Source organism: Chelonoidis abingdonii, chromosome 5 (genome assembly GCF_003597395.2).
Source record: "Chelonoidis abingdonii isolate Lonesome George chromosome 5, CheloAbing_2.0, whole genome shotgun sequence".
NCBI classification, from domain to species: domain Eukaryota; kingdom Metazoa; phylum Chordata; order Testudines; family Testudinidae; genus Chelonoidis; species Chelonoidis abingdonii.
Window position 1 is genome coordinate 83,169,582 of NC_133773.1, and position 17,314 is coordinate 83,186,895.

Consider the following 17,314-nt stretch of genomic DNA (forward strand, 5'->3'; position numbering starts at 1 on the left):
GCAATGTTGTTTTTCCACAATTTCTGCCTGTGCACGTCGGCGGAAGCATTCAATGTATAGGTCCAGACGGTCATTTTGATCCTCAGGAGGAGTCCATGTGGAGTTCTTCTTCTTGTGCTGTTGGTGGGAGGGTACCTGTGTATCAGTGCACTGTTCAGTGTTGTCCTGAAAGTATTTTAAAGCCAGTAGGTCAGCCTGTAATAATATCAGTACTCAGATAGCACTTTATATCTTCACCACAGCATTGACACTATTGGATTTTAATTCTAACAAAACTCTGGCATGGACCCCTCTTTGTTTCTGTATCGGTGATAGGCTGTGCTCAGAGAACTATGGTTGTGCTAGCACAGGTACTACTCTCAACGCTATATGTAGAGAGGGAAAGTTTCTGCAGGTCAGGCTTTGGGTTATAGTGCATCTGACCTAGGCATACCCAGTGTTGTTTCTAATTCACATTTCCAAAAGCAGTTTCACTGAATCTTCTCTTTCTTCCTGACTGAGATCTTCCAAACATGCTAATGGAGCTTGCTTTTCCACTGTTCAGTTGGACAGATGCCCATCATTGGGCACATGCTCACATAACTTCTGAGAAGAGGAGTTCCCACCCTGCTCCAGACAGAGGATATGCGTGTTGGATGCTCACTGAAGAATAGTGCAAACTCACTTCTTTCCAGAAGTTTGCCTTTATTGCTCACTTAAACAACAAAACTAATATTAGCCTAAGTTTTCTCCCCTACAGGACCTCTCTCTGTGTTTGCACTGGAGTTACTCCTGTCACATTAACCTAAGTGTCAGAAGATTCAGTTAGAGTCCTGGAATTTGCCACCTTGTAGGGAATTGTACATCCTAAAAGCTATGTAAAAATCAAGAGTTTCACATTCACTTAATCCAGTATCCTGTCTTTGATTGTGACATGTACCAGCTGCTTCAGGGGAAGGCGTAAGAATACCTGTACTAAAAGTCACATGAAATCCTGGAATTGCATCTAAGCAGGTTTTCTTCCTAATCCCGGTCAACTACAGGTGGTGGTATTTACTGGAGCATGAATACTTTAATAAGTCTCATGCTGCTGTAAAAATGCTTCTTGGCTATATAAATCTGTCCAATCCTTTCTTGAATCCCACTAAACTCTTGGCCTTCATTATGTCTTGTGGCAGTTAGTTTTACAGGTTGGTTACACGTTAGGTCAGGGGTGGCCAACCTGAGCCTGAGAAGGAGCCGGAATTTACCAATGTACATTCCCAAAGAGCCACAGTAATATGTTAGCAGCTCCTCCTGCTCCACTCCCAGCGCCTGCCACCCACTGGCAGCCCCTCTGATCAGCATCTTCCTCCTCCCTCCCTGCACCTCTTGATCAGCTGTTTTGTGGCATACAGGTGGCTTGGAGGGGGAGGAGCGAGGACATAGCAGGCTCGTGGGGAGGAGGCGGGAAGGGGTGGAGTGGGGGCAGGGCCTGTGACAGAGCCAGGGGTTGAGCAGTGAGCACTCACCGGCACATTGGAAAGTTGGCGCCTGTAGCTCCAGCCCCAGAGTTGGTGCCTATACAAGGAACCTCATATTAGCCGCATGTGGCTCTGGAGTCACAGGTTGGCCACCCCTGCATTAGGTTTGAAATGTGAAAAATAGTGTTCCCACTTGTCACTTTTAAATTTCCATCCCCATTCCCTTGTGAAATGTTTACTATGTATAGTGCCATTCTTGGAATCTTTGATTTGAAAATTCCCCTTAGGTTGTATAAGTATTTTCTATGATTAACCAACCAGTGGCAAGTGCTTATAAATAAGAGTAATTCTCTTTCTTAACCTCAAAAGAGTTAGTTTTACCTTTATTTTAGCTGTTTTGTCATGGGCTTGTGAAAGAACCCTGTTTACTGTACTTTACAACTTGAGGTCAATTGGCATTTTTGGGATTAAGCAAATACTTTTCTAGGCCCAGACAGGCTTTAAAAATGTAAAGTTCAGTCTCAGAGAGTTTACAGAGGTTTATGATGATCAGTAAATGCTTCAGTGAGGGTTAGTCACTGTTGATCTTTATCTTAAAATGTTAAGCAGTTTTTTTGCCACATATATTTCAGCATGACATTAAGTAAGCACTGTGTGTGCTCAACTCTAGAGGTCTTGCAAAAAAATACATACAGTGCTGTGTGTATATGAAACTTCCAGATTAGCCAGTTGGGTTAATACCCCAGAAGCGGCAGCTGATGGTGTCAGTAACAAATCCACTACTTTCACAAAGCACTGTTGTAAAAAGCAAGATTTTTTTTCCCTATGGCACTATAATCTAGTAGTTATATACAGACACACCTTTCCTTTATGCTGTTTCTATCAAGAGGAGCAGATATTCATTGAACAGTAGAATGCAGTTTAGTTAATGTTTTTGTAAGAACTACATATCTAATTTTATCTGTCTTTATCTTGGTCTTTATATTGCATCCATTGCTTTGGTATCTGAGTGGTGGTATTAATTGTCCAGATTTTAGAACAATAATATTGTAAGTAAGGGAAAACACATAAGGAAATAACAGGAATGGTGGGAGTAAAGTCTGTTTGCTGATATAGCAGACTTGGACTTCTGTAAGGCGTTTGACTTAGGGCACATCAACACGAAGCCGCACTGCACGCTACAGGAGTGTGATTTCTGAAGTGCACTCATGTGTTGTACTCTGACTGGTCCACGTAAACCCTGCTGGCATGAACTAAAAGTTCCCTAGTGTTCTTTTAATGTTTCCGCTGTTGGAAATGTTAATGGTAGGACTGACTGACTTTAAGAATAAAAATAATTTTGCCTGGGATGGGTAAGAAGAGTGGGGAGGGTGAGGTGAGAGAGAGGGAAGGAGGAGGAAGTGCCTCATTGGAATGGCAGCAGTGCCTGGAGTAGTGTATGGGAGCACTTTTCTGTAGTAGGGGCAGGGGATCCTGGCACCTCAGCAGGGGAGGGAGTCTGGGATCAGTGCCTTGTGGTCAAGTCGAAGGAGGCAGCAGCCAAAGGTGGCAGGGAGTGCCTCGAGGGTCCTGTCCCTGAACTGCCAGCGCCATACTGCTACCCCAGCATTGGGCTGACTCCACAGACCTGGCTTCCTTGGGTGCCCAGGTACAGCTGTCAGCACCTCGTCCAGGTCTTTTCCTGGAGGTGTGGTACTGGCTGTGGCTATGCCTGCAAGCTGGGAGGGAGCAGGTGAGTGAGCTTCTCTCAGTGGGGCAGGAGGAGGAGGAGCTGCAGGCTCACACTGGGGTACTGAGGGGGTAGGTGGTCGTAGTCCAAGAAAGTGGAGGCCCAGGAGCACCTCCACAGCCACTTAGAGCAGAAGAGGTTTCTGAAGTGATGGGCTGATGCTACAGCCAGCTGGTTCCCACGGCTAGTCTGGCTGAACAATCTTCCCCTGGTTCCGCCCAGGGAAGAGGAGGAAATTTCAAGGCATCCCAGCCAATCTCCTTTTCTTAAAGTTGGTTGTTGGGTGGAGGTACGTATAAACCAAACTCCTTCAGTCCCCAAAATAGTTGTTTGTGGTGTTATTCTAACAGTAAACAAAGTAATAAAGTAACTGTTTCTTTGTTACATGGGAGCCAGGGCCTATAACACCACTTCCCTTACTACTGCGTAGTCTTGGCTCCCGGTTGCACATAGTACACATCTCCATATGTTATATCACTGATACCGACAACACCACAGCTGTGCTTTGTTTGGCATTTCCTCCTTTTCCTGCTTTGGGTGTGCGTGGGGTGTTCCTGATCAGCAGACCTTTGTTACATTTCAAAAGAAACCCTTCTGGAGTCCGTTAATCATTTTTAACAAACTTATGAGGTCATGTAGATAAACTGAACTGATATTTACTCATTGAGAGAAAGAACATGTGCCAAGTGTGACCAGCGCTTGTCCTGCACTGAAATGGAATTTTCCAGCATTAAGTAAAATGAAACAAGAAAATCTAAATTAAATAAAATACGTTGCTTTTATTTTGCTTAGTTCCAAAATGGCTTCATTGAAATCAAAAGGACTCTGCAAGACATTTAGATTTTGATGAATTGGCTAAGTCTGATGAAAAAATACTTGGAAAATTTTCCAGCTACCTCCACTTCTTTTACTTTTTAGTTCCTGCCCCCCCACCCTTTGCATATAGAAACACGACACACTTGTAATCCTGTAGAATTGACAACATTCATCTGTATTTTCTAAAATAAAAAGCCTTCGATTCCTTTCACTTTCACACGCATTGTGTGCTGTTAGGGGCAGGGATGGGGCGCAAAAATCTTTCAAGAGGAGTACTTGAAACAAACATGTCTTTCTTTCCTTGAGTAGTTTTCCTCAGGTGATGTCCCGATGTGGTCATTGACCTTTAGCCTAATTATAGGCAAATTTTAAGTTGTTTCCTATATGTTCAACTATATAGACATTCTGGGGGAGGTAACTGACATTTTGTAATATGGGACTCTCACTTTCTGTATTTTAAACTTTTGAAAGGGGAAGTCTCCCTTTTTCTAGACTGCAGCATGAATTTTTGAGTGCTAGGTTCTCTCTGAATTGTCCCCAGAGAACCCCACAAGATCAAGATCTCTGCTGTTTGCTCCTAAATGATAGGGCAGAAGAGAGAAAGCACAAGCCACGAGCATGTGATGATAATGGCTTCATATCTTACTGTAGCCTACTTGGGTTTTGCCATCTGTATCCATTTTATTGTCTCTTTCTTTGGAATGTTTTCCACCATTCACATACAGACAAAATAGACTATCTCAGGCAAAACTGCCACTGTTCATATTAGTTATATCATCCATGCAAACTGTCTCTATATTAGTAATTATTTCAGACACATTTTTTTCCATTTCCCCCGTTTCCTACCCCTTCTTTAAAAATGGTAGATATCCATATAGATAATAGGAATTTGTACCTTAGGGTACGTGAGCTTCCCTATCCCAGGCATGACTGTTCTTCTGTTCCTTCTGAATCTCTCATACTATTAACTTACACCTCTATTAATTAATGCTCCTTTTGTCACTTCCCATTCAGGACACCACTCCGCCTCTCCCTGGCTTACCCCAGTGCTCTGATCCACATTCTTCAAATCCTTCAAAACACTACTTTCCACCACTTTTCTGCCACTCTTCATTCTATCACTCTCCATTGACAGTCCGTCTTCCAACCATGCTAATACTGTATTATGAAACTGAACATCCCAGGAAGTTAACCTAAGACAACTCAAGGTGAATGCACTCTCTGAATTCCTTTGTCTGTAACACATACACAAAATACAAGTACAGCTATTCCTGCAAGAACTTTCCTGTTTTTTCACCCCACTATTTCCTCCTTCTTTGCCCATTTATGTCTTTATTCTGTATGTAACCTATATACATAGACTATAAAGACTTTGTTATCAGGTGTCAAGCAAATCTATGATGCCATGTAAATAGTAAATTATAGTGATGATACTCGTTCAAGCAGAAGACAAAATGAGTTAACTCTCAAAAATGAGCCATCTGTCTCCATGGTGTGCAATCTTATCTATGTAGAGCGCATTTAATGTATTGTTTCACTCTCCTGGCTAAAAGTTGCTGCATATGTGAGAGAAAGGGAGAAGTGGAGGAGAGGGAGGGGAAAAGACTTGAGGTACAATTTGCCCTCCTACCCAAATTGCAAAATGTGCAAAGAATTTTGACAGGCATTGGGAGGTGCCAAATTAAAATCTATTATTTGCCATTCCCACTGCAAGTCATAAGATAAAACAAAAACATTCTGATAATGACAGTTTGAATGATTGCAGCCCACATTTTTTGTGTCAAACACCAAATCAACACCAATATTAAACAAAAATGCTTTCCCAAAAGGCTTCCTGCCACCCCGTTTATTAATGCTCTCCCTCCATGTGCGCGGGTCGCTCATTCTCACACCCTCCCCTCCCCATCCCTTTTATTAATGCTCTCCCTCTCTGTATGCGTGCGGGTTCTCTCTTTCTCATGCACACAGTTACAGGGCTAGCTGCCGTTTTGTGGTCTCTCTGGTGCACCCTCTCATGAATTTGGCCTAATGTGTTTACTTATCCTATGGTGGAATTGCACAAGTCTCACACTCTTAGACCAGTCTCTGGGCTACAGTACTTAGTATCCAGCATTTTTACCGAGCAGGTCCTTTGAGTTTGGACATATGCATTTCTTCCCTTCGGGAGTCTGTGGCCAGGGATATACTATGATCAGACAACTTCCTTAAAGCCAAAATATTATTTATCTTAGCAGTAGGAACAAAATATTAGAGAAAAAAAGGTTTTCAAAACAGGCTACATGCAGGTCAATCTGATCTAGCACACTACCATTCCGTGACGGTGACCTAGACAATGGGTCCCTGTATCAGGTTCCCCGAAGTAACTGATTTCTTGAGACAGTGGCCCTTTAAATCCCATTACAGTTATATGTTCTTGGGCCTCTTCCTGTCCTGGTCAAAATCAGCTTTGTAGATTGGCATAAGGTGGAGGCAAAATCATCAAAGCTAATAGTTCTCATGCTGTTCCTTAACAACTACTAAGTGTTTGAGAGATGACTGTCTTGTGCCATTCTTTTCCTTCCTGCTTGCTTGTTTTTTCCCCCAGAAAGACTCCTGCTGAGATTAAACCAACATTGTCATACAGAAAACTCCCCAATAACCAGGCAACAGATAGTAGTCAGAGAAATTGTTATAGAGCAGCTCCAAATCTGTGGCTGCCTGTCTCTGTCACATACATGGATGCATATGTGTGTATATGTTTGGTTAACCCACAAAAACAACAAGGAGTTGGGTGGCACCTTAAAGACTAACAGGTTTATTTGGGCATAAGCTTTCATGGGTAAAAAAACTCACTTCTTCAGATGCATGGAGTCCGGTTAACCCAGATAGCCTCCCATCTACCATCACTATGTGTATATGTAAATATTACTATATAATGAAGGTAGATGGAAGGCTTTCTTTAAAAAAAAAAAAAAGTAGACAAAAACAGTACCCAGATTGTAAGATGAATCTTTAACATATTTGAAATCTAATTGAAAATGTGAGTTTAAAATCATTCATATTGGGTTTCCCTGTAGCACACTTGCATGTATACATATTCCCATGTGGTTATTTCTTTGAGGCAACTATTTTTAAAAATAAAACACTGTATTCATGTGCATAACTGGATTTTCTAATATTCGCATGTTGTAAAAACATGGCCAAATGGGTAAAGATCTGACCATTCATCGCTGAATACCGGCTTAATCCGGAGTTGTGTACAACCTGAATTGTCCATGTAGCTTGCTTGCAGAGCTCATGTTACATGCCTGCACAAGTATAAGAAGTTTTGTGATTGAGCAACAGCACTGTACTACCTTTTAACAAACAGAATGGATTTGCAGGAGTTGTTCACGTTCAGGCATAGTACAGGAATAATTTTCAGTGCTGCGTCTTTTGGTTTTTATCTGTGTTTTTAACTAGGCATTTTTAAAACTATGGAGAAGGTGCAGTGGGGAACTGTGGAAACTTGAAGCACTCTGATTGCCTATGTTTTATGCACAAGCCTCATTCTGTGGAATTTTTTAAAATATTTTTCTCATGTCATCACAAATTTAACAACATTTTGTGCAGTCTTGATATGGTCTTAAAGGACTGTTGTTTTGAGTGGATTTCATCTGGCTCAAGTCCATCTCTTAAGTAGATACTGGAATAACAGGGGCACGGTGCAGGACAAGGTCAGATGACAGATATGTGGAGCTGTGTTTAAATACTTCGTATATTTGCATGATTTTTCTCTTATCTATTTTATATGTACACTTGCTGTGTTAGTAGAGATATCCCACAACATACTCTATTTTCTTCCAAAACAGACTGGTGGCTTTTTTACTTCAGTGTCCAGTTGTATGTTGAATGACAAACACTTCAGAAGCTTGTAATCTGAAGTTTTCCATTGTGAAAGATAACTTCTTTCTTCTCTGCTGTTTATCATAGATACTAAAGGTAAAGAAACTGCTGCAATGAAAGCTGACCTCTTGAGGGCCCGCAATGTGAAAAGGTACATTAATCAGCTGACTGTGGCAAAGAAGCAGTGTGAGAAGAGAATAAGGCTTCTAGGAGGTCCGGCTTATGATCAGCAGGAGGATGGTATCTCTGATGAGGGGGATGGCCCTCAGAGCCAGAAGGTAAGTATTACATAGTGTGTATAAGGCTAGAATGAAAATTTTCCAGGTGTTAGTATTTGATCACTTTATACTTCACTTTTAATTATGAATGAGTATTATCCAAGGGAAACATGTTGGTGCAATTGTTTCTCATTCTTTTCGGTTCAGTGTTGGGAAATTATGGCAAAAGTTACCTTGCAAAATACATTGTAATGTGTTAAATACACGGTACTTGTTTTATCTGTGTACAGAACTTCATAAAGGGTTCTTCAGCTCACGAGTTTGCTAAATTTTCAGACTTGCCATATATAGTAGACCGAGACACACTTACAGTGGTGGTCTTCATAAGATTACCTCCATATCTGCAATATTCCTTGGTCCTCCCTATATTTATTATAGGAAATACCATGAATATTTTAGTTGTCTAAGGCAACCACTATGGAAGAGGTTCAATAAGATTATTGACTAAATCAGTAGGTCTTGGAAATATATTGTTGCATTAGCCAACAGCTGCAAAAATGAAAATTCCAGTTAATTATCTAAGATAATAAAGTGTAATAGAGCTAATAATTTATGTACTCTACTTTCTGTGCCCTTTGAACTAAGCTCAGTAATTGGAATACTGCAGTTAAAAATAAAATGCTACATTTTTTACATAGGTGAGAGAGAGAAATTTTAGTCTTTATACAGATGTCTTTTTTTAAGTTCATTAAATCGTTATAATAATTGTAATGTGGTTGAGAATCAGAAAAAAAATTCCATTGCTGGAAAATAATTCTTACTGAAGATGGCACTGTACCATTTTATAGTAAATGTAGAAAAGTAAAAAGCTAAAGTCTGAGAGGAAAATGGTTTGTTTTCTTTTTCCTTTCTTTTTAAAATATGTTTATATAAAAGCATCTATCATAGGAAGTGCTAGGCCAGTCTTGATCTATTTCAGAAGCAGAGGGATCCCTGTTGTTAATGTAACCTGTCTTACAGGCCCACAAATCACTTCTATCTCTTCTAAGGGGGTGCCTTCTATGAATCTATGATGCATGTGAGCAGTCTCATTTTAAATTAATGACTCTACTCACAGGAGTAAAGCTACTGTCAGTCATAAGTATTTGCCATGTTGGTGGTGGCAGCAGTTGTACGAGAGATGAACTAGAACTGCCCATCTCTAAGCCTTTGATATTCCGAAAGGACAAGATCCAACAATCTCTCCTCTCCCACTCCCGTCTGTTTCTCCGAGAGCGGGGTTTGGAAAGCGCTTCCCAGCTTTACCCCCCATTCCCTGTGAGCGGAGAAGAAGAACACAAAGCTGGGCAGAAGAGAGGCACAGCATGAAATTGTTGATTGTAGATCAGATGCCCGCTGGTGGGGTTAGACTGCGTAGCTCAGCTCTGGGAGAGAGCCCACTTTTATTGGCAGTGCTTCCCTGTATGCTCTCCCTGTCTTAGGGTACGTCTACACTACCGCCAGATCGGCGGGTAGCGATCTATCTATCAGGGATCAATTTATTGTGTGTAGTGTGGACTCGATAAATCGATCCCCGATCGCTCTCCCATCAACTGCTGAACTCCAGCTCAGCAAGAGGCAGAAGTAAAGTCGACGGGGGAGCGGCAGCCGTCAATCCCGCACCACGAGGACGCGAAGTAAGTCAATCTAAATCGATCTAAGATTCATTGACTTCAGCTATGCTATTCTTGTAGCTGAAGTTGCGTGTGTTAGATCGATTCTTCCCCCCCACTTCCCAGTGTAGACCAGGCCTTAACAATAGCAGCAGTCCAAACTTATATTTGCAAGTAGCCAGCACTACCCCAGATATTGGCCCAGTCCCTGCTGAAGACATAGGTAGAAATATCCAACATGTGGCAGGGCTTCTCTTTGTTTTATTTTGTTTAACAAAATGAATTAATATTGGCTTATTACTCCCTGTGGCCCTCACCTTTCTTGAAAAAAAAAAAAAAAAAAGAAAGAGGCTGGTCATTCCAGAAGCCCTTTAAGATACTACATTGTTTAAAGAATAGTTAATAAATGTATATGAAACACGACGTTTGCTTTTCTCCTATTACAATGCATGAAGTATTTGAAGAACAGACATTTATTGATGTATTTTGGGTAATACTGAAGTGTGTAGTAGATGGTTGAACTAGTCTAATGGACTTGAGGAGTATGTGGTACTATTTAAATGAATAGTGAGTTGACTAATAGCTTAGAATTATACTTTTGTCACTGCCACACATACTGCAACCTTCCTCTTTGGTTGGATAGAGGTGTCGTGTTTCCAGTAAATGTCCTCATTTTAATAAATACTTCAATTATAGAATTAATTTGAAAGTGAAGTCAGGGTTCCTTTTCTCATATTATAGATTAAAGGCATGAAAAGCTAAGAGGAAAAAATTATGCTCAGTTCTTTCACAGCAAAAGCAATGCTGGTTATAGAACAGCTGCATCTTACTTTTAGGTCAATATACAAACTAGTTTTATATTTTTTAAAATACTGTTGCGTTTAATTTTCATCTTACTGCATGGGCCTGAATCTGATTGCTCTGGCTTGGCCCTGAATTTAAAAGTAAGCAGGTGTATTTTTAACGAGATGTCTAATAAAACTGGCTATTGGCTGAATCAATATTTTGTAGTTAGCTGGGATACTGACTGTGACGGGTTGGACCCCTTGCAAAGCCACCTGATGTGCTGAGATACCACTGAGTCTACCTTTTCTGCCGCCCTGGGCCCCCTTTTACCTGCCTTGCTGAGCCAGGCTATTAAAGCCTCCTCTAACACATACACAGGCAGGGCCACATCCAGCTGCAGATCAGCTCTGGGAAGACTCAGTTTAAGGGACTTGCTCCAATGCTGCGGTGCTCGCTCCTTTTAAAGGGTACAAACCCAAAGGTTTTATGACATTCGCCCCCTCCCTAAATGCAGAGAGAGGTGTACATACTTCTTCCCCCCCTCCAGTTAGAAATTACAGAAACTGTGTTTGTGTTTAAACCAAACACATTTTATTAACTATGAAAGGCAGATTTTAAGTGGTAAAAGGGATAACAAACAGAACAAAGCAGATTACTAAGCTAATGAAATCGAACATGCATGCAGCTAGTTTCACCAAATAAATTGGTAACACATAGTATTTCTCACCCCAGATATTGTTGTAAGCAGGCTGCAAAGTTTCAGTGGTTCAGCGTTCCAGTTATATTCCTTTTCAGACTAGACCCCTGTCTCAGTCTGGGCTCTCCCTTGCGTTCCCTTCAGGTGGCTTTTGCAGTCTTCCTTCTTTGGCAGATCGGCTATGGAGAGTAGGAGTCCCCTTTGCATTGCTCCCACCCTTAAGTAGGATTTATATAAGGTGGGAATCCTTTGTTTCCCAAACTTGACCCGCCTTCCCTTCCAGTGGAAAGTTACAAAAAGTCCCAGGTAATGTTTAGTATCAGGTGACAAGACCACATGATTCTGTAGTATCACAACGTCTAGAAGTCAGTGGCAGTATGGAGCATCTGCAGGAAGGCCAGGCCTTTTCACAGTCCATTGTTCTCTCTGATGGTTCATGAGTCCTGTCTGACTTTTCCATTGCTGTATCTGAAGTGTTAGCAGTGGGCATCACCCAAAGTAGCATAGTTGAAATACAGATACATAGTCAATATCCCTAACTTCAGATACAGAAATGATACAGGCATACAAATTGAATAATCACATTCAGTAAATCATAACCTTTCCAATGACACCTTACATGACTGATATTGCATAAAGTATATCTGTTATGTTATATTCATATAATAAGCATATTTGCATAAAGAATATGGAGTGAAACATCACATTGATCCTTATGCTATATTAGTTATGATATTTGGTTCCAGAACGGTATGGCCTTTGAATTAAGGTAGACTTTAATGCACCCTTTATAATCTACTTAAGATCTTTATGATTTTTCTTAAAAAAACAAAAAAAATCACACCTGCACAGCAATGCAGTAGCCTGATCAAGTTCCTGTTGTCTAGTATTCATTGAAGACATGATTTACATAATCTGTAAGCTGGTGCAGTTACATTATCTTACCTATAAGGAGTGTTGTACAGAGTCTTTAGCTGATTGGTTCCCAAACTGTGTTCTGTGAACAACCAGTAGTCCATGGAGCACTTTCAGTCTTAATTTCAATCAATCTACAAAATGAATGAAAAACTCCTCGCAGCCAGAAACCATTTAAGTTTGTTCTCAGGCAAAGACAACTGACTGCACAGCCATTCTGTTGATCATGGCTGAATGGAAATTGTAGTGGAAGAGAAAAAATTAACTTGCCTCCACCACAGACAAGGTATATACATTGGTTCTTTGTTGGAAGTGACCACACTTTGATTGTGATTTCTGATGCACCAGTCTCTTTTCCTCATGCTTTGTGTCACAAGTTATCTTTATATCTGGATAACTAACCCTGTGAGGATGGCGTGAAGGGAAAGGGCTTAAAACTCTTATCCCTTTCCCTCCCTCATTGCCTCTTGTATATCCTAAAGTAAAAAAGATCATGGCAGATAAGTAGTGCGTTAGTCTGAAAGTATGCATTTTGCTTGAATTTCTTCCCAGAGTAAATGGTAGGGAAAATAGCCAGAGCTCCTTAATGATAAATGCTCATTATTCCTTGATTGCTAGTCAGTATGGTGTGTCTCTCTGTTGCCACAAAGCCAAAGGCCCTCCTAGGTTTTTAAGGTACTGATGATTTGCTTTTTAAAAAAATGCATTATTGTAATCAAGGTACAAACAGTATCCTTTACGTGGGATCTTGTCATGATTATTAACTTGCATCATGGGGGTATCTTTCCCGTATCATTCACTTTCTGCTATTTTTCTGTTTCTCAAAAAAGGGAGAGTATCAAAACAGAAGTACTCTTACCTGAATCTATAAATACAATCCTCCTATCATGCATACGACGAAGTGGGTATTCCCTCACGAAAGCTCATGCTCCAAAATGTCTGTTAGTCTATAAGGTGCCACAGGACTCTTTGCTGCTTTTGCAGATCTTAACTAACACGGCTACCCCTCTGATACTATCCTCCTATCAGAAAATCCTCATAGGAAATAGATTTCTGTTCTCTAAACTCTCCTCTGGTAGCACTCTTTCCTGAGCTATAGCAGATTTTGTGCTTTAGAAAACAGTTACTAGCTATATATCAGTGTTTCATGAATAGGTCAGTGTGTATGTGGGGGAACCCTGGTCTATTATTTAGGCCAGGTCTACACTACGAGATTAAATCAATTTTAGATACGCAATTTCAGCTACGAGAATAGCGTAGCTGAAATCGAATATCTAAAATCGATTTACTCACCCGTCTTCACCGCGCGGGATCGATCCGCGCGGCTCGCCGTGTTGAATCCGGAAGTCCGGTCGTCTAGCTGGAGTTCCGGAATCGATCTAAGCACGCTCTGGGATCGAGATATCGCGTCCAGACCAGACGCGATATTTCAATCCCCGAGCAATCGATTTTAACGCGCCGATCCGGCGCGTAGTCTAGACGTGGGCTTAGTAGTACTTGTATTATAGATTAAAGGAATGAAAAAAATGAAGATCCAAAATTTATGCTCATTTCTCTGACAGCAAAAGCAGCGCTGGTTGTAAAACAGATGCTTTTTACTTGGAGGTCAATATACAAACTTCAGAGAATCTTAAAGGTTTCTAGTTTTATTCCATTTTTTAGATACTATTGCATTTAATTCATAGTATAGAGCCCTACAAATAGCACTGGGCAGGCCTTTGGTGTGTTGGATTAACAGTTCACAATAAAATAATGATTTCACATTTGTCTCACCCACTCTATAATCACCAGGTCTTGGATTGCTCAGAATTGTGAGAGACAAGAAGTTCTGTGTATTTTACTTTAACCGTTGTTGTAAGGGACCACGGAAGAGTTTGTTACGGCCTAGCTAGGGCTGATTGCCTTCTCAAGGACAGGTTATTAGAGGTTGCTGTGCACTGGTGTATGCTGCTTGTAACCGGTTAGAACCGCTTAGCCTGGGAAGCCCCTGTGTATATGGGGAAGTGCTGAAAACCCCTGGCCCTCTGCCCAAAGAGGCAGCCCCGACTGTTGGAAAGCCCCGAAATGCATAAGCATGAGCTGCTTTACATGCCTTTAACATAAAGCTATATTTGCCAGGTGTTGTTTTGCTGCTTTGGACTCAGCTCCCCGCTTTGTGATAGCAACGTGTGGAGTCCCCGTTGCGGGTGTATTACTTTACCTTCATTAAAAGCCATATCACTCAGTGTGTGTGTGTGCCTCGTCCTTGCAGAGCACTCAGGCACGTAACAGTTGTCTTCAAGCAGATAAAGGTTGCTGCTTAGTTTTCTCCTCAACCTTGAAGCTGCTTCAGAGTTTAAAAAGGCTTAAAGGGTCACTTGAGGCTAGCAGTTCTAAGATTAGATCTACTCGATGTATGTTGGTTTGAGGATGTGCACGTGATCCAAAGTGTATGTATGCCAGAGTAACTTCTGTCTGTCCTCTAATCAGGGTTGATAGTGAGCAACAGTGATACTGAAACGTACAGGAATCCTTCAAAGAACATTTCAAAGCAGGGTTCAGTATCCTTCCTCTTCAAAAGAGAAGGGTAGTGTAGTGCGAACTCAGCAGTGTAGGTCTTGAATTGTATGTATGTTGCAGTCCAGTCCTGCAAAATAATCATGAACATTTAGCTCAGCCATAAAATATACTTCCTTGTCATTTATTGTGATGATGATTAAAATATTGATGTTTTTGTTCATCTTTGACTTTTTTTAAAAAACTCCTTTACTGATGCCTTATGAAAAAATTGAATTTCATTCATCAGTATCTCTTACCTTATTCTTTAATAAAGTGTGTGTTTTCATGCGATCTGTTTCTTAAGATTTAAACTGTCAGTGGTGGTTCTTCTTTTTTTTCTTGAAGTCCTAATTTTTTATGGCATCATGACTGATTTGCTGTAGAAATTATTGTACCATGAAGGAATTACAATTTAGGGAGGTAACATGGTCCAGAGGATAGATAGGCCTGATCTGGGAGCCTAGTCCTTTGGATTCTAGTTCCAACTGTACCAGTGACTTCCTCAGTGACCCTAAACTAGTGACTTCATCCTCTTTGCCTCTGCTTTCCCATCTGTAAAATTTAAATCTTTGTAATCTATAGATAGAAACACTACGTCACAGAAGAGTTAACTGTTATCATTTAGCAAGAGACCAAGTGTATGTAGAAACTGCTGCACTCTTAAGGAACAAAGATTGTTCTTTCATTTGTATACCTTCTTTAATAAGGAATGAGAAAAGAAATGAAAAACGGAATAGGCATGTTGTTGGTTTGAAGTAGAATATCTGAGGTTTCATCAGATCCCTTAAACTTCAAGAATTTTCTCTAGTATTTTTGACGATTAAAAACAAATAATGATCTTACCTTTGTGATGGAAGAAGTGACCATGTGTCTTACTTAACAATATTTAGCTCTTATGGCACCTTATATTTACAAAGCAGTTTGCAACTAATGCGCTAAACAATTGCTCTGAGGTTGGTTGGTAAGGATTATTCTCATTTTAAAGGTAGGTAAATAGAGGTAGCAAGATTAAGTGATTGTGATACAGAATGTCATTGATGGAGTGATTAGAACTGGGGAAGGCTTATTCCCCTAGACCATATTTCTTATCAGTGAAATATTTGTAATGAACTCTTAACAACGCACTGAAAATTTAAGACTGAACTGCTTTGGAGGATCATAATTTTTTGTGGTGTTAGGTTGCAGAAGGGCAAATCACAATCTAATATATAACGTTTCACTAGCTTTCTTCTGACGTTAAATTATTCCCTTGGCTTGGATTATGCCCTAGAATACTTAGAAGGATCTAATCAGTTGGGACAGTAATGGCTTACTGAATTATTTAAGTAGCAGATAAAATGCACAGTGTGTTGATTGGAGGATATTCCAGATGGTTAACCAAAAAAAGAAAGAAAAAGGGAATTCTTGGAAAGGAAAAGTTATTTAAATATCTCCTCTTGCCATAGAAATAAAACCCGATAACTGACTTTTTCTGAGTAAACACAGATTGTTTTAAACACACAGATGTCATTTTGCTCTTTCAGTTGCTAATTACAAAAGTGCTATCTTCATAAATAACTGAATAATTAGCACATTGAAGATGACAACAGCTATGGAGTCATATGCAAACTAGCGGCGGCGGCTCCAGGCACCAGTACTCCAAGTGTGTGCCTGGGGAGGCAAGCTGCGGGGGTGCCCTGCCAGTCCCTGCGAGGGTGGCAGTCAGGCACCCTTCGGTGGCTTGCCTGCGAGAGGTCCACCGGTCCCACAGATTCGGCAGCTTGCCTACGGGAGGTCCGCCGGTCCCGCGGATTCGGCAGCAATTCGGCAGTGGGGTACGTCGAAGCTGTGTGGCCAGCGGACCTCCCGCAGGTAAGCCACCGAATCTGCGGGACCGGGGACCTCCCACAGGCAAGCCACCGAAGGCAGCCTGCGTGCTGTGCTTGGGGCGGCAAAAAAGCTAGAGCCGCCCCTGCAAACTAGTGTCAAGCTGACATAACTGCCAATATGAAAGGATATTTATTACAAAAGCCTGTCCCACTGCAGAGCTGTCAGTTACTACTTTCAAGTTTTAATGTTTAATAATCAGTCCCATTGCTGTCAATTTTAGCGGACAGGCCAATGATTGGATGAACATATGAGACTGAATTACTCTTTCCGTCCAGAGAGGTTCCACCAGGTCAGGGTTGAGGCAGCATTCAGTCTAACTTGCTGCCTATGCTGTACCAGTAGGGTTACCAGATGTCCTGATTTTATAAGGACAGTCCCAATTTTTGGGTCTTTTTCTTATATAGGCTCCTATTACCCCCCATCGCCATCCTGCTTTTTCACGTTTGCTGTCTAGTCACCCTATGTACCAGCTTCTAGAAATAATCCTGGAGAGAGTGAAGTTCTCTGTTGTTTATTTTTTCAGCTCAGCAGCTTCAAAAGCACCAAATTCACACACAATAGAAATAATAACTAAAAAGAAAATAGAGGGAATGAATGTCTGTTTTAGGGACTCTAATAGAAGATAACTTATTTTTTTCGATGGCATTTTCTCCCCATTCACTTCTGAATTCTTGTCTACGTCTGTAGGATTGCTTGCTTTTCATACCCACGTTCCTTGCTCTCCCATTGCAGCCACTGTCTGTCTAGATGAAAGAGATTGGAGGGGCATGCAGTATGCCAATGCAGGG

The 17,314-nt window shown here is 41.0% G+C and overlaps 1 protein-coding gene across 4 annotated transcripts in view; it reads left to right on the top strand.

The window, feature by feature from the left end:
* The window catches only part of SNX25 (sorting nexin 25), a 167,972-nt gene that overhangs the window by 87,150 nt on the left and 63,508 nt on the right, over positions 1 to 17,314 (top strand). For all 4 annotated transcript variants that reach the window (XM_032800344.2, XM_075066406.1, XM_032800343.2 and 1 more), the window contains exon 7: positions 7,939 to 8,129. In XM_032800344.2, the coding sequence (XP_032656235.1) occupies positions 7,939 to 8,129 (191 nt within the window). The remainder of the gene's footprint in view (positions 1 to 7,938; positions 8,130 to 17,314) is intronic.